The sequence below is a fragment of the Arctopsyche grandis genome, chromosome 4, assembly GCF_051622035.1.
Source record: "Arctopsyche grandis isolate Sample6627 chromosome 4, ASM5162203v2, whole genome shotgun sequence".
Taxonomy (NCBI): domain Eukaryota; kingdom Metazoa; phylum Arthropoda; class Insecta; order Trichoptera; family Hydropsychidae; genus Arctopsyche; species Arctopsyche grandis.
This window is the reverse complement of record NC_135358.1, coordinates 3633305-3660477: the sequence shown is the minus strand read 5'-3', so window position 1 is coordinate 3660477 and position 27173 is coordinate 3633305. Positions and strand designations below refer to the sequence as shown.

At 35.4% G+C, this 27173-nt stretch overlaps 3 protein-coding genes across 4 annotated transcripts in view; 2 read left to right on the top strand and 1 right to left on the bottom strand.

Annotated features, from left to right (window-relative positions):
• The window catches only part of LOC143910439 (uncharacterized), a 337502-nt gene that overhangs the window by 75041 nt on the left and 235288 nt on the right, over positions 1-27173 (top strand). Inside the window, exon 2 of one of the 2 annotated variants that reach the window (XM_077428917.1) lies at positions 4958-5014. The exons of the other annotated variant lie outside the window; for it this stretch is intronic. The gene's annotated coding sequence lies outside the window, so the exon portion shown is untranslated. Of the gene's footprint in view, positions 1-4957; positions 5015-27173 lie in introns of those variants that run through there. 2 annotated transcript variants of the gene reach the window in all.
• On the top strand, positions 16775-25249 carry LOC143910440 (uncharacterized). Its single transcript, XM_077428918.1, has 10 exons — positions 16775-17068; positions 20794-20986; positions 21057-21283; positions 21483-22473; positions 22551-22699; positions 22780-22970; positions 23044-23135; positions 23667-23866; positions 23942-24088; positions 24160-25249. Exons 1-10 carry the CDS (start codon positions 16811-16813, stop codon positions 24370-24372), a joined length of 2661 nt encoding a protein of 886 aa, XP_077285044.1. The 5' UTR covers positions 16775-16810; the 3' UTR covers positions 24373-25249.
• On the bottom strand, positions 25306-26698 carry LOC143910573 (F-box and leucine-rich repeat protein 13-like). Its single transcript, XM_077429103.1, has 2 exons — positions 26505-26698; positions 25306-26434 (listed from the first exon to the last, which is right to left on the bottom strand). The coding sequence occupies exon 2, from the start codon at positions 26418-26420 to the stop codon at positions 25413-25415; it is 1008 nt and encodes a 335-aa protein (XP_077285229.1). The 5' UTR covers positions 26421-26434; positions 26505-26698; the 3' UTR covers positions 25306-25412.

Sequence of the window (27173 nt, the reverse complement as noted above, 5' to 3'; positions counted from 1 at the left end):
CGAAATGGTACTTTCGTGTTACACAGCACCGCTATTCGTGCCGGCTTATCGGATAGTCTCATTTACAACAGAAGGCAAAACTTATCTCGTAACCGAAGAATGCAATTTCTAACGTTGCACGCTGTATGTATGCATCTAATGCGGCTCGGCTCATACGACCCCACCGTGGTGAATAACAATAAGACCGCGTATGAAGTTCGTTACGCGGCGGGACATTTCAATGAGAAATTATCTACCACGTGCTATACACATAGCTGATATTATACACATGGGGTATGCTCCCATGGTGGATTATTATCACTTATCGGCGAACGCTTGCCAAGAGTCGCGGATGCTGCGAAATCGTCTGAAAGAGCTCGCCTTTATTTTTTTATTTTATTTAATATACTTGGGGGAGGCGGCAAAGCCGATAGGCCCAAGGGGTTTGAATAAACATATTTTACAAATTATACATATATGCAATAAAAAAATGAGAAAAATTAAAATACATTAAAAAAAAACAATATTAAAATAAAATAAAATAAGAGAAGAAAAAAAATATAAAATATATAAACAAAAAAGATAAAAATACAGAAATATGATTAAGGGAAAGAAGAATCACAAAAATCCTTTGGTTTTAAAAAAAGTATCAAGTTTATTCTTAAAAATATTAATATTAATAGAGGTTACTAAATCGTTGGCAAGACTATTCCAAACTGAAACCACTCTGTTAGAAAAGAATGTATCTCTGATCAATTTATTAGATTTATCTTTTTGGAGTCTAAGCGAGTGACCTCTGAGGTGAGTGTTTATGTTGAATGAAATAACATTAGACATATGACAATTATAGTGATTATTAAGAATTTTATAGACTTCGATTAAGTCACCTCTAGTTCTTCTCGTCTCCAATGTAGTGAGATTCATTATTTTCAATCTTTCAATATAAGAAAGTGATTTGAGTTCAGAAGGAATCTTTGAAATTCTCCTTTGAACCCTTTCAATACATGTAATATCCTTTTTAAAATGAGGATTCCATATGCAAAAAGCGTATTCAAGTCTAGGTCTGATGAAAGTTTTATATATTTTTGTTAAAATGCCTTTGAATTTGATTCTTGGGTGCGTACTAGGGTTTCTGTATTCCCGGACTTTTTCAATTCCCGAGACACGGGCCGGAGCCCGATATCGTTTCCGGGATTCCCAGGATCCCGGGACACATGTCAAAAAACATATTTTTTTCAATTTAATATACTTTTTATATAGAATTCATCGTTAAACACAATTGTTTCCATTGTGGAATCGTCAATACAAGAAGGATATGTATATGTACTCGCTTCATAATAGTTTCACCGTATGTTGGGTATAAAATTAAAATTATTAAAAATGTGTGCTAAAAAATCAGTTTTAGGCTTCTTCTTTCTTCGATTTTAATTTTCAATTCTCAGAATATTCATCGGTAAGGTCAAGTCCTTCAGTATTGAGATTTTCCAAAAATATAATCACAAGAAACGATTTTGGCCAAACGCACAGAACCATTATGCTCATAAAATTTCCACTTCGAGGAATGTGCTATACTTACTATTTATTATTTCCCTTTGTGCAGTCGTGAAAATGTTGTATATTTTTTAATCCAATTCCCGGGATTCGAGATAAGAATTCCCGGGACACGGGACAACAAAATTTTCGTAAATTCCCGGGAATGTCTGTCCCGGGTTGAAACCCTAGTGCGTACAGTGGCGGATTAAACGTTTCGGAGGCTTTACAGCATCTTTTAGCCCTTTGAATGCTGACCAACGCCGATCACTGAATAACATGTCCCTGAAATACGCCGATACGACGATCCGGATAATCTAAAAATCACAATTGATAGGGAAAGACAGGTACATTCAGTATGAATAGTTTTTATTTGTCTACATTTACATATAAAATAAAATGAAGATCAATATTAAATTATTCTTTATTTACCCTTTGAATGCTAACCAACGCCGATCGGCGTTTTGCCAACAAGTCCATGGACCTGAATAACGCCGATAGGCGTTGTATTTTGAGCATGTACAAAATAAACAAGAATACTACCCGATCGGCGTTTTGCCAAGTGTATGAGCCTGAAAAACGCCGATAGGCAATTTATCTTATGATAGTTTTATATTAGCAGTCAAAGATTTGAGCTTCGCCTCTTGGTCGTCACACTCTGAAAATTGAGACATTGGGTGATTTTGTCCAATGATTGTTAACCTTTTGAATGTTAACCAACGCCAATCGGCGTTTTTCCAACAACTCCATGAGCCTGAAATATGCCGATAGGCGTTGTATTTTGAGCATGCACAAAATAAACAAGAACATTACACGCTAAGCCTTTCCAGGTAGCATTGAAAAAAATATGCATTGAGCATGGGTAGTGTAAACCGTTTCCATGTTTATAAACACTGGTTTACACCGGAATTTCTGAATTTATAACCATAGAAGAATTTCTCGATGGAAATCCCTAGCTGCTGAGTATTTTAGATTTTGGCTTGGCATTTAGATTGTAAGCATTACATTTTAACAACAATGAAGACGATTGAACTAGTTTTGGAAAAATATATACATTAATAGACTTCTTTTTGTTTATTTTATATTGTTGCAAGATATATTAGAGAGTCCAAACACACCTTTACAAAACTCGAAATCCTCGGCGGTAGTTATCTAGGGTTTGTTTGGATTAGCTGCAATTTTTATACCTGCTTTCTATTGGATTTCTAAATAATTCTAGCTGGAAATGTTGGCGAAATTTTCAGCGTGGTGGGCATTCAATAGAAAATACGTCAGCACTCAAAGGGTTAAGAGGAATGCATCGCTTCATTTGTAAAAAATAGCAACCGAAGGTCAATTGGAAAACAAGTCACTTAGCTGAAATACTGCTAATCCAACTGTTGCATAAACTGGATAGAGAAAGTGGGTTTGTAGGAATATGTTGAAAATTCAGAGCAGTGGACTGAATGAATGAATTTATACCAAAGTATGTAGTCAAGAACAGAGTAATGTTCCATCTCCTATACAATCGTTCGAATGTGAGATTTCTAACCAGAAAAAAGCATAGCATTCACCGGTGAAAAGGATTCCATCTGAGATGAAGACGTTATCAATAGTTGTAGGCCATTCAAAGGCATAAACTCATAAGGCACGAAATCAAAAGAAAAGATAAACCATAAAGTAGTAAACCATAAACCTATCCACGATACGATACCATCTATAAACCTGGAAAGAAATGCCACATTCTTGGTTTATGTACATATGTATGTAATAGACTACCCAAACGAAGGATATTTTGTATATGACTTAATCTGCTATTTTGTATTTTTGTATTTTTGTAAGGCTATTCTATGTTTCACTTAACTAATCGTTCAGGGCCTGAATGAAGGGCTATTCTATATATCACGCTCATCGTTCAGGGCCTGAACTTCAGGCAATATTCTAACATTATTCCAATCAGTTTGAAACTTTGCCATTTTGCGCGGTTTGGTCACCGGTAGAAATTTAAATCACTTCCGTTAATTCTATGGTGAAAAATAATCGTAATAAAAACGTTTAAGAATGCAAAATATTTGGAGACGTTGACATTTCGTAGCCAGTAGCCTTATTTGTTTGACTCTCCGCGCCCCATTCGTTTTGTGAGATTTTAATCGTTTAAACGCTTATAACTTTATCTTTTTCATACTATATCTTATAAAATTTACTTTATAAGCTCTCATTATCTCTAATATATTTTTATTTCACCAATAGGTTATATAATGAATGTTAAAATATGTTATGTTATTAAAATTATGAATAAATGTATTTTCGTCTGTTTAAATATGTATATATTTTTATTTCTCTCATTTATGTGTATTTTTTCGACCATTGCGGTGCAATAGAGACTCCTGTAATGCCACAGTGTTCCATAAAATTAATAAATTAATTAATTTAAATATCTGTTATGGTGCTCTTTATATTATACTGATTAATGACTAATCGTATAAGAGAACTGAATAGTGCCCTCATTAGATCGAAACTGCTCATTTTATCGTTCATATTATTAGGAATGTGTATATGAAAATACTTTTTTCTCTATAATGACGTGCAGCAACTTAAATTGTGTGTAATAACGAGAAGGATTCAAAAGAAGAATTAATCGAATGATACTCAAAAGAATGTTAAAAAAAGCTAGGAAGTCAAATATGAGAGTGTCTTTTGTATATTATGTTGGAGATACATATGTACATACATGAGATACTTCTGTACATGAGATACTACGTACATATGGATGTGGCTGATGAGGATAATAGGATTGTGTGTTGGCTTTTCGATTTCAGCAAATTATTCACCGGTCGTTGTTTGTTCAATGGATAAATTAGCACTAATGTGCGGTTCGTCGTGATTTCAGAGGTCAACGACAAACTGCATGTCCAATGTAAACAACAAAGTCGTGTGTAAGCGATTTGTAATGGCGCTTACTTTAATTGTAAATGTGTAGTAAATTCAGTTGTTTGTTTTGTCTAATCGACATCTCTCATTCCGAACTGAATCCCTTCAAAATACATATACAATAGGAGACGTACTCTTCCCTATATGTACGTATGTACTTAGGTAAGTGATGAAAAAAACAAAATGATTACCCTTTGTAGGTCAGCAGATGAACAATGGCTCAATATATTCATTCGGGAGAGCTTTCGTACGTATAGTATGAAATTTGTTTGTATTTTTTTTATATTGAATGAGCAATGTGGAAAACTTTTATTATAAGTGCATTTAAAACTTTAAATCAATTATAGCAATTGAAGTTATATTTACTTTTATTATAAAAATAAATAATATATTTCACTAGCCAATTGTTTACGGGCTTTATCCAACGTTTAAGATGCTTTTTTGGTTTTCTTTATTTTTTTATGTATATTGTTTTTATTTTATTGTTACAATCAATATACACTCGTACGAGTGTACGATAACGGTCAGAAATACATAGCATATAACAATTAATCAGTACAGAAATAATAATCATAGAGACATATATGGATTATTTTTAGATTTTTGTGTACAATTATTATTACAATTTTTATACAAATAATAAACATGAAATTATAGAGATATCTATAGATTTCAGATTATTGTGCATAATTTTTACAAATTATACACACAGATTTTGTGACGACAGGAAATGATCTAATACCAATTTTCAGGATCCATTTCAACAATGATCTGATAAAAATGGCAAACTCTGATAGAGAAACGATCGATTTGGAGTCACAAAACCCCCAAACATAACCAGCAGTTTGACGAGGACTCGAACCTTCGACCTCAGTGGTGCTAAATATATACGCTACCGTTAAGCCAAACTGCTGGCTATATTATATTGTGTACTTCATCATTGACACAGGTGACTAATAAATATACATATTTATTTATTTAATTTATTATTTTATAATTATAATAACAATAAAATGACCAGTGTGACCTGACAGATTGCCCCAAAGCATCACACCAGTCTTACAAAAAAAGAAAGAAAATAACAAAATAAAAACAAAAAAATTCCAATCTTTCATCTCATTCAAATAGCCTCGTGTTGAATCTCAAAAAATTACCTGCTCGTCAACATGACAATTGAACAGGTCAAAATGCTCATCAATCACATTAAGGAACCGGATAGCCTTTACAAGAGACGAGTTATTGAAAGCAGACGTTTTCGCAATAATAGGTTGGAAAAGTAAATGATGACGCAAAGTTCTACCACATTCAGGCGCCGAAAATTTAAATTCCAATAAAATCAAAGGGTTGTCAATTCTTCCGTTTAATACTTCAAAGAAATATTTGGAAATGGCAATAATTCTTCTCAAAGATAGTGAGTCAAAGCCTAGCATATGTACCTTGTAAAAAGGCAGTAGGAAATAAATAGGGGTAATATTTATATTTCTATTTTATACATATGTACATATGTTTGACCTATCTTAAGCCTAGTCGCTACAGGAAAATTTTAAATTAAAATAGTGATCAAAAAACTAAAATTTACATTGATTTTGATTTTTGAATTCTTTTTATTATTACTTAAGTATGTTCACAATACATCTTATATTTATTTTAATAGCCACTGATCTACTGACCATTTTCTATTTTACAATTTTAATTTAATTTCGTTAGTAATCATAGTGTTACGTACACGCGGATTAAGCGAATAGAATCCCAGAGACTGTGTGACCGTTCAAGGATTATCTGTTAACGGATTAACTAAGTGCATACCGTGCGACCGGTATACGTGGTTTCAAGGATTAGCGACAGGCTAAGTGCAAGTAAGCTAAACAATGATTGCACTTCTCAGAACGACTGACCCATACCGTAGGAATACATATCCGAATACGTGACTATACAGTAGGTAAACAGATTAGACGTCCTGAGAGATCTACCCCTTATAAGGCGGTACGTAGGCGATGTCATGTCATTCTGGACTGAGCACTGCCAGTGCGTGTATCTCCTTAATCATCAATAAATGCTGTGAAACGACTAAGGCCTTTTACTTGGATCCTCCACCCACCCCTACGCAACAATAGTATTATCATATATATAAAGACGGTAATATGTGTGTGTGTGGGTGTGTGTGTGTGTGTGTCCTAACTCTCGCCGAACATAATGAACGAATCGATAAAAATCGATTAATTAATTTTTCGACGAGACGACTTTGTCGCGACTCGAACCGATCACCCCAAATAGCCTGAATATGGGTCTAAATTGAGCTAATGGTCTCGGACATCACGCCAAATCCAATTTTTCATTTCGCCTTTTTTTTTTAAACATTAATTGAAATATACCTTCTCGCCATATAAAAATACGTAATAATACGTAATTTTAATCATTTCATTTAGCGAGGTTTTGAACCATTTTTTATGTATTTATTTTCAATTAAATTATAATTATAATTTAATTTAAATTATTTATATTTTGACGATATTCGAGAAAAAAATTGATTTCATTCACCGCGGGCGCCGGGAATCGAACCTCGGACCCTCCGATCCAAACGCAATGGCCCTCACGAGCTCGCGTTGCATGCCATATCCTCGCCCAGAATACGTGTTGTAAATACACATCATATGTATATGCACGTAATTTGTTATGTGTAGTAATAATATTCAACGTTACGAGGTCAATGACCGTTTGTGTATAATCGGAAAATATTACATTTTGTTAACGTTAACTTTAAGAATTGAAAATTATTACAAATAAAGAATTGAAAACTATCTATGAGAGTCTACGAAAATAACGGTTCCGGTTCCGGATTTTTTTTTTAGTTTTATACGGGTATATAATAATTTTATTCCCATGCGATGATATTTCATCGGGCTATTCACTAGTTTTATTATAACGGGCTGTTCACATTCACTAGTTTTATTATAATGTTAATATGTACAGCGTAATAGGAAAAAGAGCTCAAAAACCTATTTACAATTCTTATAAATGCTCATAATATTATGCATATAATACATAATATTAATTAAAGACTCTTTAAAGTTGATGACCTAAAGCAGATTGTGTTTAGGTAATCTGTGTAAGATCTACATAAGTACATGGTATATGTAATTGACTAAAATCATTCGCACTGGTTAGATTTAATATATTTATCTCACTTGATTGAAATCGTTACAAATTCAAAGACCATCTCCATGCATGCCATATTTATATTAATTTTAAACATTTTCTTAAAGATTTATGCGGCATCGGAGAGCCTTAGGCGACAGTCCACTTTTGCTAAAAAAAAACAGTCCCTAAAAACGGTCCAATCTTTTGCACTTTTTCTAACCGATAAATAACAATTCGGAGAACGGCGTTCATTAACGACCGAAATAATTTATGTCAGTCTGTGGAATTCGTAAGCTACGGTCTAAATATAGCAATCCTTTTTTCGGATACTTTCAAGCCCAAAACTGAAAAACTTTCGATCGGTTTTCACGGTGGAAAATTCGGTATGCGGAAACGTGTCCCGAAAGTCGACACACCCGAGCACGTTGACAAAGTGAGGAAGATGTTATCCCTTATATGTCCGATAGGGGTCATTTATTCGTCGTTTTCCTTTATTTCTCGACTTGGTATCGTCGATTTATAGGGAAATTCGTTTTAATGGCCGCATCACGAGTTTGGCGGATTCGACCGAGGCTTTGCTCGCGCATAACGGTACACATTATTCTGATTTCCAGCACTTTGGTAAAGGAATGAGTAGGTGATATTTTACGTGATCTATTCAAAGTGCTGTGAAAACGAAATTCTTCGGGAGAGCGAAAAATTCCGACGCATCCAGTTCTCGTTAATCGACACACTTCCAATTTAACCAAATGATAAATAGCCTACTTACTAATGCCGAAAACCCGTCCTTTTTCAGGTAGCTGCGATATTGCATCGCTTTAGTTTATTGCAAAAATTTAACACCAAACCCTTTAATTGTACGTGATAAATCTATGCCCGTCCTTATACTTGTTTACTCGCCTGTTTGTCGATGCATTTCTTATAAGTACTTTCCTGTAACCATGCTTTTAACTTTGAAGCTGCTTCACTATTATAACAAAATAAATTAAATCAGCTGATAACTAAAAATAATTGTATTGTAAAAAACTAAATGTACGTAAGCTTATTGTAAATCATATTAACAATTAGATACAACATAACTTCTTATTGAATACTTATCTCACAGATAAAACCGACTGAGGAGATATACAGTGAAATGTCAGATTTGACATATTTGGCCAAAAATCAATATATATCATGTATTACATTACATGAAGCTGGACGCCAAATTTGAATTTTATATATACATATGAGAGTTAAAACTATAAATATTTAAATATTAGAGATAACGAGAACCTATAGAGCAAATTTTATAAAATATAGAGTGAATTATAGGCGTTTAAACAATTAAAATCTGAAATAGCATATCAAGGCGAAAAGGTTGAAGATAGATTATGGTAGCCTTACGTACCGTCATAAACGTCACCGTATCCGAGATTCTGGATATTTGTTACGCATTGTATACGATATTTTATCTCCAACGTAATGGCAGACGATACATTTACGTATATTGATGACCAAAATGAGCAATATGGCAAAGTATGAAAACGATCGGATAAGAGATAAAAATGACCACTGACACGAAAGCCATGTGAAACGTAAAGGAGGTATGTAATAATAATAATAAAAATGCAATCTAGTAAACTAGAAGACTGTACTGTACATATTTAACAGTAATAACGCTGATTAACCCCTTGAATGCTGACGTCTTTTCTGTTGAAAGCCTGCCACGCTGAAAATGTATTGCAATTATTGCACATACATATGTAGTTTCCTTCGATTCGGTAGTCTATTACATTATCTATTACAAGAACGTAGCATTTTTTCCAGGTCGTGGATAGTTTAATGGTTGACGCCTTTATTTTCTTTTGATTTCGTCTTATATGAGTATATACCTTTTAATGGCCTACAACTATTGATAACGTCTTCATCTAAGATGGAATCCTTTTCACCGGTTAATGTCATGCTCTTTCTGGTTAGAAATCTCACATTTGAACGATTACATAAAAGATGGAACATTCCTTTAATGGGTTGATCTGAAAGCCTACCATTCTGTCTACTCTGTTCTTGACTACATACTTTAGTATAGATTCATTCATTCAGTCCACTGCTCTGAATTTTCAACGTATTCCTACAAACCCACTTTCTCTATCCAGTTTATGCAACAGTTGGATTAGCAGTATTTCAGCTAAGTGACGTGTTTTCCAATTGAGCTTCGGTTGCTATTTTTTACAAATGAAGCGATGCATTCCTCTTAACCCTTTGAGTGCTGACGTCTTTTCTGTTGAATGCCCGCCACGCTGAAAATTTCGCCAACATTTCCAGCTAGAATTATTTAGAAATCCAATAGAAAGCAGGTATAAAAATTGTAACTAATACAAACAAACCCTAGATCGCTACCAACGAGGATTTCGAGTTTTGTAAAGGTGTGTTTAGACTCTCTAATACATATATCTTGCAACAGTATAAAATAAACAAAACAAGTCTGTTAATTAATGTATTTATCCAAAACCAGTTCCATCGTCTTCATTGTTTTTAAAATGTAATGCTCACAATCTAAATGCCAAGCCACAATCTAAAATACCCAGCAGTTCGGGATTTCCATCAGGTAATTCTGCTGTAAACCAGTCTTTATAAACATAAACGGGGTTAACGAAATCTACTTAAAATGTGTCTAATTTATGTTTATTTTTTATTTATTTAATTTGATTTATTATTATTTAAATATATTTAACCCTCTTTGATTTTTTTAAATTCACATTTACAATTTAAACAAATAATAGTTTAGAAAAAAAAAAAAACTATAATTACGTGCTCACTGACGCGACGCGACACGAAAAAATAATTAAGTATATATTTATTTATTTTTACATAGATATATACCAGGAAGGCTTGACAGGAAGACCCCAATGCGCCTCCCTGGACAATTAATTACAAACAATGCAGAATTTTTCATTATTTCATAAATCACTGTATTTGTAGAAGTTGAAGAACACGAAATAACAATTAATCAATTAATTAATTACAGAATTAATCGATTGAGACTTCTATGGATTTAGATTTTGTTCATAATTTTTACAAATTATACCCACAATAAATACAGAAGATTTATGACAACAGGAAATATGACTTTTTTCCAATTTTGAGGAACCGTTTCAACAATGATCAGATAAAATAGGCAAACTCTGATAAGAAACGATCGATTTAGAGTCACAAATACCCCCAAATCTAACCAGCAGTATGGCGGATCGAACCCACTGATCACTTGGTGCTAAGCATACACGCTACCATTAAGACATACTGCTGGCTAAGTTATATAATATAAAAATATATACCTACATACATATATGTATATGTAAACATATGTATGTATATATTTTTATTTTTCTTATCTATCTGTAAATGTATTTTCGACCATTGTGGAGTATTAGGGACTCCTGTAATGCCACAATGATCCAAACTTAAACTTTTTAACGTGTTATATGAGTGTGTATCTATGTATGTACATATATAAACAGTGTTTATTATTTTATTATTTTACCGAGTATTATTGAATAATACTCGGTAAAAAATTGAATATTCTTTTAAGAGAATCCTCGCCAAGTTTAATAAAACGAATTCCTTAAAAAAGAAGTAGTGGTGAACGCCAATCTTATCGTCGAATGGAATCATCTAACGGGCAACATCCTTTACGACAGGGTTATTTTTAAAGCCTTCATAAATTGCCAAACTTAATAACTACTCGGAGCCCCTCGGATTTTGATCAATGTTTTCCAAAGCGCCAAACCCCACTGCCGGATAATCGAACGTTAATTAAAAAGTCGAAAGTGGCTAAGAAAATATGCTATTTTGCATTTTTATGTATTCGAAAGGGTTAAGTACAGCTTGGTTTGCATAATACGTGTAACGTGAAATTGTGTTAATTGTATATAAATACGTTTTCACACAAGCGCGTGATGAGTCAATGTCGAATATAAATAAAATCTACAAATGTTTTCGTTGTTGCGTAAATTTTCGCCACCGAAATAACTAAGTGTTCTGTCAACTGATGCCAAATTTTTAGCCGGCTGTCGAATCTTAAGGTCGAAAAAATCTTAACTTGAAATCGGTGTTTTATACCGAATCAAAATAAATCAATTCGGTTCTTTAGTTCAATTGTAAATTAACTTTAAATATACATACACAGTTATTTAAAATAATATGACAATTATTTTAAAAACAAGTATCAATAAAATATAGGTAACTAGTGGTTTTTACCCGGCTTCGCTCAGTGTTTGTAATATAATAAACCGCTTAAACAAATGGCTAATCTAATAGTAAAAATTCCTTTGGTTTTTCTATTTGAATCGAAAAAAAATAACATTCAACGATATCAATATCGTCGGCATAGAAACTTTGATTTGCTTGATGACGTCACGGATTCTACGACCCAAAAATTACGGTCTCTTTCGAAAATATGTATAGTTTATAATTAGTTTTGGAGCATTGTGGCATTACAGGAAGAACCTAATGCGCCACAATGGCCAACATTTGATAAAGAAAACAAAAAATAAAATACATAAAATAAAATGCAAAAATGCAAAGGCAGAAAAACATGATAAATGAAAAATAAAAATAAAAAAGATAGTACCTAAAATAGTAAATAGCACTATAGTTATTTCCGATTGCATTAAATTATTAAAGGATTTACATCGCCGCCCTGAACGTTGCCGTTTGATAATTTTTTTCATTGTACTTTGATTTTATTATATTTTGATCTATATAAGATAATGTTGCGTAGGGGTGGGTGGAGGATCCAAGTAAAAGGCCAACAGTCGTTTCACAGCATTTATTGATGATTAAAGAGATACACGCACTGTCAGTGCTCAGTCCAGAATGACATGATATCGCCTACGTACCGCCTTATAAAGGGTAGATCTCTCAGGACGCCTAATCTGTTTACCTATTGTATAGTCACGTATTCGGATATGTATTTCCACGACATTGGGTCTCCCCGTACCGATTCTGAGAAATAACTAATAACGGTCATTGTTAGAGTCCAGATATTTATTTATTTATTTATTTATTTTAAACAGACCATTGTGGCATAACAGGAATTCCTAAAGCGCCACAATGGTCAAAAAATATAACACAAAAAAGAAAAAAAACAAAATAACAATTAAACATAAACATAAACATAGATATAATCCAGTCACTTAGAGTCCAGATATAATCCTTGGAAGTAAGTGCATGCACTTAGTTAATCCGATAACAGATATCCGTTGGTCTAAGTGCAATTCGCTCAATCCGCGGCGTACGTAACAATAACATAAATAAAAATAACAAAAGACATTAAAGTAAGTAAAATAATTAAATTATTTATTATCACTCTGAGAGATATTAAAATACAAATCCGCAATAATCATTTAACTGAATTTGCCCTCACATTAAAATTTTTCCGAATTAATCATTTTTAAATTAGCCAGAAGATAAATATGTATGTGAAAAACTAGAATTTTTACAAGTAATCGGGGAAAGATTTCGTATACTTAAATTCTACTGTCAGTATTTTCAACCTTTAAAAAGTGATAAATAACTGATAAAATGACCTATCATGTGTTGCTTTAATAAGAACCCTTTTTATTATTATTTTTTAATAACTTACAGGGGGGCCTTGAAACTATTTTAATATTCTTCCCTTTTTGCTTCATGAACAGTTTTTATCCCTCCTAATAGTTTAATCGGAAAATAGCTGTGCATGATAAATAATAATTGAAATAATATCTTTTATTATTTTTCATATTTTTCAGTTTTTTCTTTTTCAGTTTTTTTCATATTTTTAATTTTTTAATTTTTTTTCATTTTCCGGGGCTGGGGGCGAAGGCCCCGAGGTATCGGAGGCGCTGGAGGCGCCAGAGGCGTCGGGAGTGCTGAGGGCGAAGGCCCCGGGGTGTCGGAGTTGTCGGGGGTGCCGGAGGCATCAGGGACGCTGGGGGCGCCGGTGGCAATGGCGGCGCTGAGGGCGAAGGCCCCGGGGCGTCGGAGGCGTCGGGGGCGAAGGCTCCGGGGTGCTGGAGGCATCAGGGGCGCTGGGGGCGCCGGAGACGTCGGCGGCGCAGGGGGCGAAGGTCCCGGAGCGTCGGATGCGCAGGGGGCGCCGGGGGCAAAGGCCCCGGGGCGTCGAAGGCGCCGGGGCTGAAGGCCCGGGGTGCCGGAGTCATCGGTGGCAAAGGCGTCGGCGCGTCGGCGATGCACAAACATGTACACGTGCACACATGAACACGTGCACACACGTACACGTGCACACGTGACGAGTAACCTTTGGATGTCCAAAGATTATTAAAATGGTAATTATTAAAATTGAGTTGGATCTTTCTGGCGAGTTTAATAAGACAAAATTTGGAACTAAAGTTTTAGAAGCACCGAACGTATACAGGGTAAGTATGTCGGGACTTCGGGTAGATTTCGCTTAGTGTAAGTGCGAGCAGTGCGCACGCATAAGGTACACGTGTCGTTAATCTGTGGTTCAGTCTGTCTGGCGCTTGTCGATCGTTTGCACCGCATCGACTGAAAGGAGCCGCCGTTTTAATTGGTGTTCGAGGATTATCTCCAGGCTTAAGTGGAGACCCCCGAATTGACTTAGTGGTCGGTAACGGCATTCGGTCACTTCCCACTAGTGTTCTCAGAACTGACAGCGTGAAAGTGTGGGACTGCATGCCTAGACCGTGGGACTGCGTATCTGGTACGTGAATATAACAATAGGTAAACAAACGCGTCGAGGAAAATGCAGTGAGCGACTTGCTATATTTATAAGCAAGTACTTATGAAAGCATTCTGCCAGCAGTATAGCTCGCTCGTTAAGCTTCTGCTTAGCGTCGTGAGGTGCCGGGTTCGATCCCACAGTCGGGCCTCGAGTGAAAATGAATTTTTCAGAGTATGCTGTTGGTCAGACCTGGATTTGTGACTCCAGGTTGATCGTTTCCTATCAGAGTTTGCCAATTTTCTCTGATTTCATTGTTGAAATTGGCTAAAATCCTTCCTATATACAATTTGTGATAATTTGTGATTGATTAATGTACAATAAATAAGTTTGTGTACTATTTGATAGATGTCTCATTGATTTGCTAGTTTTTCAGTGTCTCGTAATTCAGTGACTTATATAATGAATAATAAATGCTGCAATATTTGTAATTGGCCAGGAAGGCACATTGGCTACTTCCACAATACCGATATCTACACCCGATACACCCGATATTTAGGAATTTTTCCATATCCTGTTCCCATATTGCAACCTGTGGTTGCTATTTAGGAACTGGTTATGGAAAAATTCCTAAATATCGGGTGTATCGGGTGTAGATATCGATAGTGTGGACGTAGCCATTGGGGTTGCCTGTAATGCTTTCCTGGTATGTAATTAATAAAATAAATTCTGGACGGAGTACTGGCGGTGTGTGTATCTCCTTAATCACCCAATAAATGCTGTGAAGCGACTTTGGTTTTTTATTTGGATCCTCCACCCACCCCTACACAACAATACATTCAGTAATGCCCATAGATGTATAATACATAGATCCGCCCTCACGCCCTATACACTTTTTTGAAAAGAAAAAAACCTTTTTTTCCCAACTTCCCCGCTAGTAAAACCCCCCGCACCCCTCAGTTAGTGACGAAAATATCTCCGACCAAAATCACGCGTCAGGGCCATTGATGTATAATACACTAGATCCGCCCTCACGTCTTATACTGGTCTCCCTTTTGGCGCATGCAAAATACATGGCGCATGCACAGTTTCTCTTAGTAGGTAGGTAGGTACCGCTGCGTCGTAGGGGAAAAAAACATTTTTTCCCAACTTCCCCGCTAGTTAAACCCCCCGCACCCCTCAGTTAGTGAAGACAAGATTTCCGACTAAAATCACACGTCAGGGCCCATCTATGTATGTGTACTATACATCAATGGTCAGGGCCCATCTATGTATATTATATGGGTCTACGTGATGAGCCAGAATGTTAAATTACATAAAACACAAATATCGGAAGGCAAAGATCGAAAATCGAAAGATCAAAAAAAAAATGGTGCATGGTAAACGGTACATACTCACTTAATTTGCGCGAGCAGGATACAACAGGAACAAGAGGACAACAGGATTTTCCTCCCGTATTCTGCGCGCGCACATTAATACGGGAGGAAAAGCCTGTTCCTCTTGTTCCTGTTGTATCCTGCTCGCGCAAATTAAGTGAGTATGTACCGTTTACCATGCACCATTTTTTTTTTTGATCTTTCGATTTTCGATCTTTGCCTTCCGATATTTGCGTTTTCTGTAATTTAACATTCTGGCTCGTCACGGAGACCGGTATTATATATCTATGGTAATGCCACATTTATTAACGACCTTGTCGTTTTCCATAGCTGTAAACATAACTTGGGCGGCGAGACGATCACCAATATAAGATATGCTGATGACACGGCACTAGTCGTTGAAAATTTAGCAGACCTGCAAAGATCTCTAGACCGTGTACATCAAGAAAGCAATCGAAGAGGTCTGCGCATAAATCTAAAGAAGACAAAATTTATGATAGTAGATAGAATGCAAACAGACACCGGGAATCGAACCTTGGATGGAGAGGTGATAGAAAGAGTAAAAAGATTCAAATACCTGGGTACCTGGCTGAATGAAAAGATGATCTAAGAATCCGCATCGAGATGGCTAGAACAGCATTTATAAAAATGAAGGCGGCGCTTACAAGCAAGCATCTCAATCTTCATACGCGGTTGAGATTCGCGAAGAGCTACGTCTGGACAGTATTACTACACGGATGTGAGACGTGGACTCGTGGACCAAAAAGATATCAAACGAAGCTGTCCTCGGCATGATGGGGAGAGGCAGGGAACTTGTTTCTGTCATCAAGCGGAGAAAGATGGAGTACCTCGGACACATGCTACGGGGTCCAAAATACGAATTTCTCCGTTTGATAACCATGGGGAAAATAGAAGGAAAAAATGGATTGGTAGGAAAAAGTTATCTTGGTTTCGAAACATGCGCATGTGGACCGATATGAGCGCCGAAGAGCTGTTCCGAGCCGCTGAAGACCGATGCGGATATATTCAAATAATCGACGAGGTGGTCGCCAACGTCCGGATGCGGACAAGGCATTAACAAGAAGAAGAAGAAACATAACTTGATCAAGCGTCTGAAATTAGTGAGGCGTAGCATAAACGAGGCGGTTGATTATTTTCGACCTATCTCGATTTATCTCCATTTAAAGTGTGCGTGTGAGCGCGTTTCGTGTGGTCGGCGATGGACGTGCGCCGAGAGGTTACGACCATATTGCAGTGTCGAAGTGACGTGCGAGGCGATCGTGTGCAGGCTGCAGGCATCAGCTGGTCGCCCGGCCCTCCATCTGTCGGGCAATCGCGCGTCTTCCCGTCTGCCTGTCAGCCTGTCAGCCTGTCCACTTGTCGGCGGCTTCCGGCCCCCGAAGACATGGCGGAGCCCCTGCACGCCGTCAAACACTACCAGAGAGTGCTGGAGCGCAGTCAGCACGACCACAAGAGGGTATGCGACTGTCTTCCTCACTCCTCGCACTCCTCTCGCACCTCTCGCTCGCACCCCCACCCCCGCCTATCGCCGTCTCTTTCCCGCGCCGCATAACCTCAAACACCCGTTCCCATGTCCGTTTTCTCTTTTCAGCACTATGCGAGCCTCACCACGTCGACTATGCCTCGTTCATGTCCCACCTTTCGACACTGGTGTTATTATATATTCAGATCAAATTCACCAGTCTACTTTTGAAACATGCAAAAGTGACTAATTGATGAAAAAATTTTGTCCCAATCAGGAGGATTTACATATACATATGTTCAAGTTGAGTCAATACATGGCTAAATTGCTCAAATGGTAGTTTCCAAATCGTCAAGCTTGGTTTTAAATGTGCATCAATTCCTCACTCGAGCTTAAGAGAGTGTGTCAATTGGGTTTTAAATGCTTTTATTGCTTGTATATATACACAGTAGAACCTCGATTATCCAACCGAATTGGGGATGAAGGTAGTCCGGATAATTGATGAAAAAAATTTGTCCGAGGGGATTTACTTATTTGGTCAAGTTGGAAAGATGACAATACAAGGCTAAATTGCTCAAATGGTAGTTTCCAAATCGTCAAGCTTGGTTTTAAGTATGCATCAATTCCTCACTCGAACTAAAGAGAGTGTGCCATATAAATTTTCAATTATATTGTAGACCTGAAATTTGCATTGTCTTAATTAGAAGAAAGTTTTATATTTAAATGCTTTTATTGCTTGTATATATACACAGTAGAATCTCGATTATCCAGCCGAATAAAGGTAGTACGGATAATTGATAAAAATAATTTGTCCGATTAAGAGGATTTACAGATAAGATTACAAGCTTGGTTTTAAATGTGCATCAATTCCTCACTCGAGCTAAAGAGAGTGTGCCATATAAATTTTCAATTATATTGTAGACCTGAAACTTGCATTGTCTTAATTAGAAGAAAGTTTTATATTTAAATGCTTTTATTGCTCATATGTAAATACAGTAGAACCTCGATTATCCAGCCGAATTGGGGATGAAGGTAGTCGGAATAATTGATGAAAAAAATTTGTCCGATTAAGAGGATTTACATATAAGATTACAAGCTTGGTTTTAAATGTGCATCAATTCCTCACTCAAGCTTAATAAAATGTGTAAATCTAAATTTTCAATTATATTGTAGACCTGAAACTTTCATTTTCTTAATTAGAAGGCAATAATAGAGACGGCTTCCTTTTTATTCCTCGTATATACATACATATATACAGTAGAACCTCGATTATCCAGCCGAATTGGGGATGAAGGTAGTCGGAATAATTGATGAAAAAAATTTGTCCGATTAAGAGGATTTACATATAAGATTACAAGCTTATTTTTAAATGTGCATCAATTCCTCTCTCGAGCTAAAGAAAGTGTGCCATATAAATTTTCAATTATATTGTAGACCTGAAACTTGCATTGTCTTAATTAGAAGAAAGTTTTATATTTAAATGCTTTTATTGCTCGTATGTATATACAGTAGAACCTCGATTATCCAGCCTTATTGGGGATAAAGGTAATCCGAATAATTGATGAAAAAAATTGTCCAATCAAGAGGATTTACATATAAGATTCCAAGCCTGGTTTTAAATGTGCATCAATTCCTCACTCAAGCTTAATAAAACGTGTAAATCTAAATTTTCAATTATATTGTAGACCTGAAACTTTCATCTTCTTAATTAGAAGGAAATAATAGAGACAGCTTCCTTTTTATTGCTCGTATATACATATATACGGTAGAACCTCGATTATCCAGCCGAATTGGGGATAATTGATGAAAAAATTTTATCCGATCAAGAGGATTTACATATAAGATTACAAGCTTGGTTTTAAATGTGCATCAATTCCTCACTCGAGCTTAAGAGAGTGTGCAATCTAAATTTTCAATTATATTGTAGATCTGAAACTTGCATTGGTTTAATTAGAAGAAAATAATAGAGACGGCTTCCTTCTTTTTATTTTTAGATGCTTTTTATTGCTCGTATATATATACACAGTAGAACCTCAATTATCCGGACTAATTGAGGATGAAAGTAGTCCGGATGAAAAATCCCGATAATCTACAAAATCACAATTGACAGGGAAAGACAAGTACATTCAGTATGAATAATTTTTATTTTTCTACGTTTACATATAAAATAATATAAAGATCAACATTAAATTATTCTTTATAAACCCTTTGAATGCTGACCAACGCCGATCTGGCCTGAAAATCGCCGATAGGCAATTTATCTTTTGATAGTTTTATATTATCAGTCTTAAAGATTTGAGCTTCGCCTCTTGCTCGTCACAGCATCTCTGAAAATTGAGACATTTAGTGATTTTGCCCAATGATTGTTAACCTTTTGAATGTTAATCAACGCCAATCGACGTTTTTCCAACAAGTCCATGATTCTGAATTATGCTGATAGGAGTTGTATTCTGAGCATGTACAAAATAAACAAGAATACTACCCGCTAAGCCTTTCCAGGTAGCATTGAAAAAACATGCATTGAACATGGGTCGTGTAATCCATGTCAATGTTTATAAAGACTGATTTACACTGGAATTTCTGAATTTATAACCATAGCAGAATTACCTGATGGAAATCCCGAACTGCTGGGTATTTTAGATTGTGGCTTGGCATTTAGATTGTGAGCATTACATTTTAAAAACAATGAAGACGATGGAACTGGTTTTGGATAAATACATTAATTAACAGACTTGTTTTGTTTATTTTACACTGTTGCAAGATATATGTATTAGAGAGTCTAAACACACCTTTACAAAACTTGAAATCCTCGGCGGTAGTTATCTAGGGTTTGTTTGGATTAGCTACAATTTTTATACCTGCTTTCTATTGGAATTCTAAATAATTATAGTGAAATTTTCAGTGTGGCAGACTTTCAACAGAAAAGATGTCAGCACTCAAACGGTTAAGAGAGTGTGCAATCTAAATTTTCAATTATATTGTAGACCTGAAACTTGCTTAGATTTACCTTCATATTTTTATTGTTAAATGATTTTCCGTACATATACAGTAGAACCTCGATTATCCAGACTAATTGGAGATGAAGGTAGTCGAATACTTTCAAGACATATGTAAGTTGTCTCGAGTTATATTCTTCTTAGCTCTTAAACCACTTCATGGCAACATCTAAGCACTGCAAAGCTTCAAAATATGTAGGACCTATCTCCCTGGAAATTTTCCTCATTGTTTTTTAAATTTCTGCCATGTAACACCTTTTAGCACCTTCAACACCTTATACACCGTTAATCTTTCTACTGCCATGTAACAATCTTTTAAATTTATTTTCTCGTATTGTGTTTGTTTTTAACAATCCGGATAATTGTGGTTCTACTGTACTACATATGTATGTTCGCAATACATTTCAGATCTATTCGATCTAAAGCAAATTATGTTTTGTAATCAATGCTTCCTTTAGTTGTTGATACAAATTCATCATATTTGAAAGCATTCTTCAAAATGGTTTTAAATTTGTTTCAAATATATGCACAGTAATATTTAAATCTCTTCTTTAATCGTGTTCCAGTTTGCTACTTTTATACTAAAAAAACTTCATATTTTGAGGTCAACCCGCGTTAAATAAATATGCACTGTGATTTATATCGGTGTAATGTTTACACTGTTCAAAATTCATTCCGAGATAAGAAATCAAATTGTATTTATGTGTATTTTTCGTTTTGCAGATGCTTCGTTGCATTGAAAAGTTATACCATCTTCCCGTAACTGTGCAATTGCTCCAAGACACCGGCGTCGGTAGAACTGTGAATGCTCTCCGTAAAGGAGAAGGTGAAGTGGCTACGGCCGCTCGAACTGTGATCGCCAAATGGAAGCAGATGGTCGCAGACGAAGAAGAGGAAATAGAAAATCAACAAGCCGGTTATTATCAATTTTTATACTATCTATTATGTGTGTACTAGATTGTAATTTATACGTGTGATTATTTCAGAGTATAATGAGAATCATCAGAATTCACCACCGCCTTCCACCGACAATGATAGGGTGTCTGAAAAGTCATATAGGAGCTCTTCATCCAGACATGAGAGAGATGATGATTATAAAAAATCCACGTCGCATCGAGAAGAAGAAGAGAACGATCTCAGGCAAAGAGAAAAGAAACGGGAAAAACAAAGAATTGAGGATAAATCAGATAAAAAACCTAATTATAGTAGAGAGGTACTTGAATATGTATTTATATTTTAAGTGCTTATAATTTTTATATGATTTGAATTTAACTTAAATTGAAATAATTCTTGAAAAGTTGCATTTAGTTAGTCGTGTTCAATTAATTTTGTAAAATCAGTTGTAACTAAATTTATCTGCAAGGATTTTCTTCTCCTGTTACTTCAGGCTTGGGTGATGTTTTTCTTTTTAGAAAGAATATGAGCGTTCTCATTCTCCAAAAGTCGAATCACCCAATGCAAGCGACGATAACAACGATAGTGAGGAAGAAGAACATGAACTGAAAGCGAACGATAATGATCGTGTAGAAACCGCTTCGGGAAATGAAGATTATCACGATTACGGCAGTGACCGTGAGGAGCGCGGTAATCAAAAGAGTTTATCTGACGATGAATCGGAACCCGAATCACCTCCAGCGAAAAAGTCATCACACAAATCTTCGAAAGATTCTAACTCTCACAGTTCCTCTAGCAGTAAAAATAAGCACTCGCACCACAGAGAAAAATCTGAAAAGCACAAGTCCAAACATAAGTCAAGCAGTAATGATTCTAGCTCTAGTAAAAGTTCATCGAGAGACCGCAGTGAAAAAACAAAGTCCAACGACGATTCTAGAAAAGCTAGTGATTCTCACGATAAACACTCTCGAGGAAGTTCGTCCCAAATAGTCGATTTACATCGGAAGTATGAAAAGCTCGATGAAAAAGAAAGACTGTTGGAGAAAGAGAGAAAATCCGACAGTAAAGAGAAACGCTCGAAAGAATCGGACAAAGCTGACAAAGATCAAAGTGGATCCAGCAGCAGAAGCAAGCATTCTAGTAGCAAAGACGGTCATTCACATCACAGCGAAAGAAGCAAGCATCACAAAGACAAGCATTCAGACAAAGACAGGCACAGTTCTGATAAAAATAAAAAATCTTCCGATAAACACAAAAGTCACAATGAAAAAAGTACATCTTCAGACCATGATACGGTCGTTAAAAAGGATTCTAGGGACTCTTCTGAATCTAGGAAGAAAGAATCTAGAGATGAGACCAAACGCGAGAGATCTAAGCATAGCTTACCGAAAGACAACAACTCAAAGTCAGATTTGAAACAAAAGCATCGGGATTCACCTGAATGTGCACCCGAGAGCAAAAAAAGAAAAATGATCAATCAAACTGGCGACGGAATTGATGGAGGCTCAGGTAATTACTTTAATAATGAAACCTATTCTTTTATTCGCATTTAGAACGATTTGCATTGTTCAATTCTTTTTTTTAAGGAGCCAGCTTTGCCGAAGCACTCGGAATGATCTCACCATCTAAGTCGAGTATTTCGTCGAAAAAGAAATCTGCAAGTGGTTCTAAATTGATGTCAGAATCTTCAGAATCTCCCAACGATACGTCTTATAAGCAAAATTCTAAAGAAGATGTAACTAACAATCTTTACCGATAACTCAAACAGAACATTTGTAATGTTTAAAACTGATTTTTCAATTATTTTTATATCAGGCTACTCCTTCACTTCTTCAAACATCGTCAAAACTTGCACCTCTGGCTCCGTTGACAGTATCCATCTCGGCACTACCTGACATATCTCCGAATTATGTTCCACGACCTCCACCTAAGCTAATAGATAATCCTTTTCCGTCAATATCCGAAGAGGAAGCCCTCAACGTTGTCATGAATACAAAAAATCAACGGTAAATAGCATATTTTATTTATTAATACATCAAAATTTTGCTCTGGACTAAACAAAATCTTTCACTTTGACAGAACCAAAGTGTTTTCTGGAAACAAAACAGTACACGGATGCATGCCATCGCTGTACGAACTCTGTGTCACCGTCTTGCAAGAAAACATCAGCGGTAAGTTTTAACCCTTTGCCCGCGGCAATAAATATAGCGAACAAGCCCTATACGCGGCGGCACCTTTTTCGCGAATTTGGCAATCGAGTTTTCGCCCTTAAATACAGATTTTAATATTTACTCAAGTAACCAGATATGTTAATTAACACATTAAGTATTATTTTAAACAATAAAATACATAATATATCTCGTAGTTTTGGCTTAATTGTCAAATAATCATTCTTCATACAATTGAGACGTATCGTATAGCCATTGTTCAACAGACGTGACGTCACATAAACTAATTTTGACTGGTATATATTCATTTTAAGCAAATTGAATAGATGGCATTCAACTGTCAGTAATATATTCAACCAATTTTGAACCTTAAAACAGTTGAAATAGGCGCATATAAGGCTCAAAATCCCGTGCAAAGTTCAGAAATTCTATGGAAGACAGCCGCGCTACAGACTTGTCGCGCAAAGCTTCCATAGAAGACTAATACTATTTCAATATTGATAAATAATAACACAATATCGTATTTATTTACAGCTTTGGAATATACCGGGGGAGTTCCGTATGAAATAATAAAACCCGTCGTCGATAAAGCCACTCCTGATCAACTATTCACGTTGGAACACTTCAATCCGTATTTGATCGAAGACACGGATCCTCTATGGCAAAGCCATTGCAGCAAAAGATTCAGAAATAAGCAAAGGCAAGAAATGGAATCGTGGAGGGAAATGTATATGGTAATGATTGAACATTCACACGTATATTTGATTTAATAATCATTGGGTAAAATCACTCATTGTCTCAATTTTCAGAGATGCTGTGACGAGCAAGAGGCGAAGCTCAAATCTTTGACTGCTAATATAAAACTATCGCAAGATAAATCGCTACCGGTCCGACAAACCAAGATGGCTTACGTGGATAGCATAGTCAAACCTCCGAGGAATATAGCTCGGAAGCAGGTCGATACATTTCCATGTCTGATTTAAATATATGTATATAGTATTGTGAGTAATGATTGTGTGGTTTTCAGGCTATACACGGTACAGCTAGGAAGGCTGTGGCCAGTCCGGCAGCTCGAGTAGCGGCTCTAGCGAATAGTACTGTTTTCAATGCAGCATCAGCTGTCGGCGTCGGATCTTCGTCGTCCACCCAACCAGTCAGAACTAGCACTTTTATCAAACCAAAGAAAGCGCCGCTCATGCAAAAGGCATTACAACTTATCAAAGGACGATACAAAAGATAATTATCACTGTTTCCTCGGTGTCTTGTCAAATTTTTAGGTTTAATTAAAAAAAATCTTCACTATTGTTTCGAATCATCATGACAAATAAATATTGCATTTTAGAAGGATTGGATTACACAGGCTTTATACTTTAACTTACCGTTTATTTATTAAAAAGAATGAAAAATATTTTACCTATATACATATGTATGTATGTATATGCAATACGATATGCTTTGGAAGGGTTCATTATTTTAATTATTTTTATTGTGATTTTATCATCAGTCCCTTTCGATGAAGTTTTTTGTGGTTGTTTTAAGAAATATTGAATGGATAATTTTAAGGTTTCGAGTTATTTTATTCGCAAAACAATATATGAATAGAGTTTTTAGTCATTTTAAAGATGTACAAAAAGTTTGATTTTTGTACGCGCCGTTACTCTTGTGTTTCATCTATGTATATATGTATGTATTTGAATATATGTATATGTGTGTTGAAACATTATTGTAAATTGTATTTAAATATTGTTCAGACTATTTTTATATAAGAAATATATTTTAATATTGAAGCGTTCATCATATTCCTTTTTTTTCATTGTCATTTTTCCCTTCATTTATTATATTTAATTTAAATTTATTGTTTTCGTGCATCATTTTTGTTGAATTTTTATTTATGATTTTTCTTTTTGTTTTTGTCTTTCGATTTTAAATACAAAAAAAAAAATATTTATTTTTAATTCTGACTTTAGCCAAACAACATATTTGTGATTTGCATATTATAATCATACTTATTTAATAAACAAATATAGTTTTGTTGATGAAAATGTTGAATATAAAAGTTTTGTCCTTATTGTGTTAAAAAAAAAAATTGTTTGTTAATAAAATTATGTAACAATTTTCCAAATCTTTTAATTCGAAGCGGGTACAATTAAACTTGGAAGTAAAACACTCTTTTAACTTTCAATCAAATTTAATATGATACGATTCAATAATCTTAAATTAACATTGAATAAGTCTTCTAGACTATTTATTATATAAATATTATAAAAAATAAACTAAATTTCATCCACCTTCGTAAAATATCATCACTGATGGAAATAGCTCGTTCAAGTTCAACTCGTTCGTGGATAATTCCGGACATCTGTACAATCCGATGAACTGCAGTTTTGTGCACCGTACTGACAACAGCTTGAGCGTCTCTTTGGTTACATGACGTATCTTAGACAGGCTCAAATATTCCAAATCAGACCACTTTTCGTTTGAAAAAACACCGTACAAAGACTTGTCTGTGAAATTATTATTATTCCACAGCTCTAATTTGACCGGATTAATCTTATTCAAGTGCACGAGACTTTTATCTGTTAAATTATCACACCTCAATATCGATAAACTCTTCAATTTACTGCACTCGGATATATATTCCATTAACAGATCATTGTAAGACTCCCCTCCATACAAACCTAAGGCTTTCAATCTGGTCTTACTTTGAGCGAGTATTTTTCTTATATTGTCTTGAGATACATTCTTAATTTTTCTAATATCTAAGTATACTATTTTATCGCACAAAAGCAGACCGTCGAAATTACGGTCGCTCAGCCCAAAATCTGACAGCAACAAGTTTTTGAGATTGGTCAACGCGCTAAAGTCGATGTCCCAGTCTTGATTCCCTTCGAGTTTTTTTAGTACATAACAATTCTTAATCCACAAAACAGTGAGATTCTTCAAATTTCTTACATTATGTATAGTCGATTCATTGAATCTACACATAATCATGTGCATCTTATTCAATTCGGTACAATTTTGCATGAGTGAATTGATGCTGCCTTCCGATTTCATTCCTCGTATTGTTATATTCTTAATAAGATCGGCATAGTCGCAGATCTTCGTAATCAGATCTAAATAGTTTGCCTTGTCGGAATCACACGTGACATTAATATTGTGCCATATCGTCGAGTTCAAAAAAATATGATTCCAACGATGGGAAACATTTTGAGCAATGATGATGTCTTCGAAAGATAAATGGGAAAATATTTCCGACAGTATTTCTGGAGGTAAGTCATCAATGTTCATAATTCGACGGGCTCCTGAAAAACAATCGGGATTATATAAATGCATACTAATTAAAACATTACACAAGCGTTAAAATCCGCATACAATAGAATAATATTATTTATAATTGGGTTGTTGACAGTGCAATGCAACGGATTAATGTCACTATATTTGCATTGTAGGTACTCTCTCTAAATGCAAATCGAATGTATCAAAACAAATATTTGTGTATAGCAAACAAACAAGTGTATAGGGAAACGTCAGTTTGACAGTTATTAATAAATAATATTGCCAGCTGCAAAAAATATAACAATAATTATTATGTAACGTGTAATTGCTGAAAACAAAATTTATATAAAGACTAAATTCATATTATTCAACGACCGACCAATCACAATCGTCTTTGACCAATCCAGCCAATCAGAAACGAATTACAAACGCCGTTGTATAAGAAGAAGATTGGCTTTCATGTACATATGGTCGATCTTTCAGCTTCCGATTTGTTCTCGTGACGATATCTGAAAGAACAATTTAAAGAAAACATTTGTACAGAAATTGAAACGCTTGGGCAGTAAATATGATGTAACATTACAATAAAAGCTTTCAAAACTAATAAGATGGCTACAGTCTGTAAACGGTTAGGTGATTACTAGTCAAATGTGAAACGGTCACAGGACAACCGGTCGCTCTAGATCAGTCACACGCAGTGGCGGACTGGCCATACAAGCGAACATGCATGGGGGCCCCACTATCTTTTAGAAAATATGGGCCCTC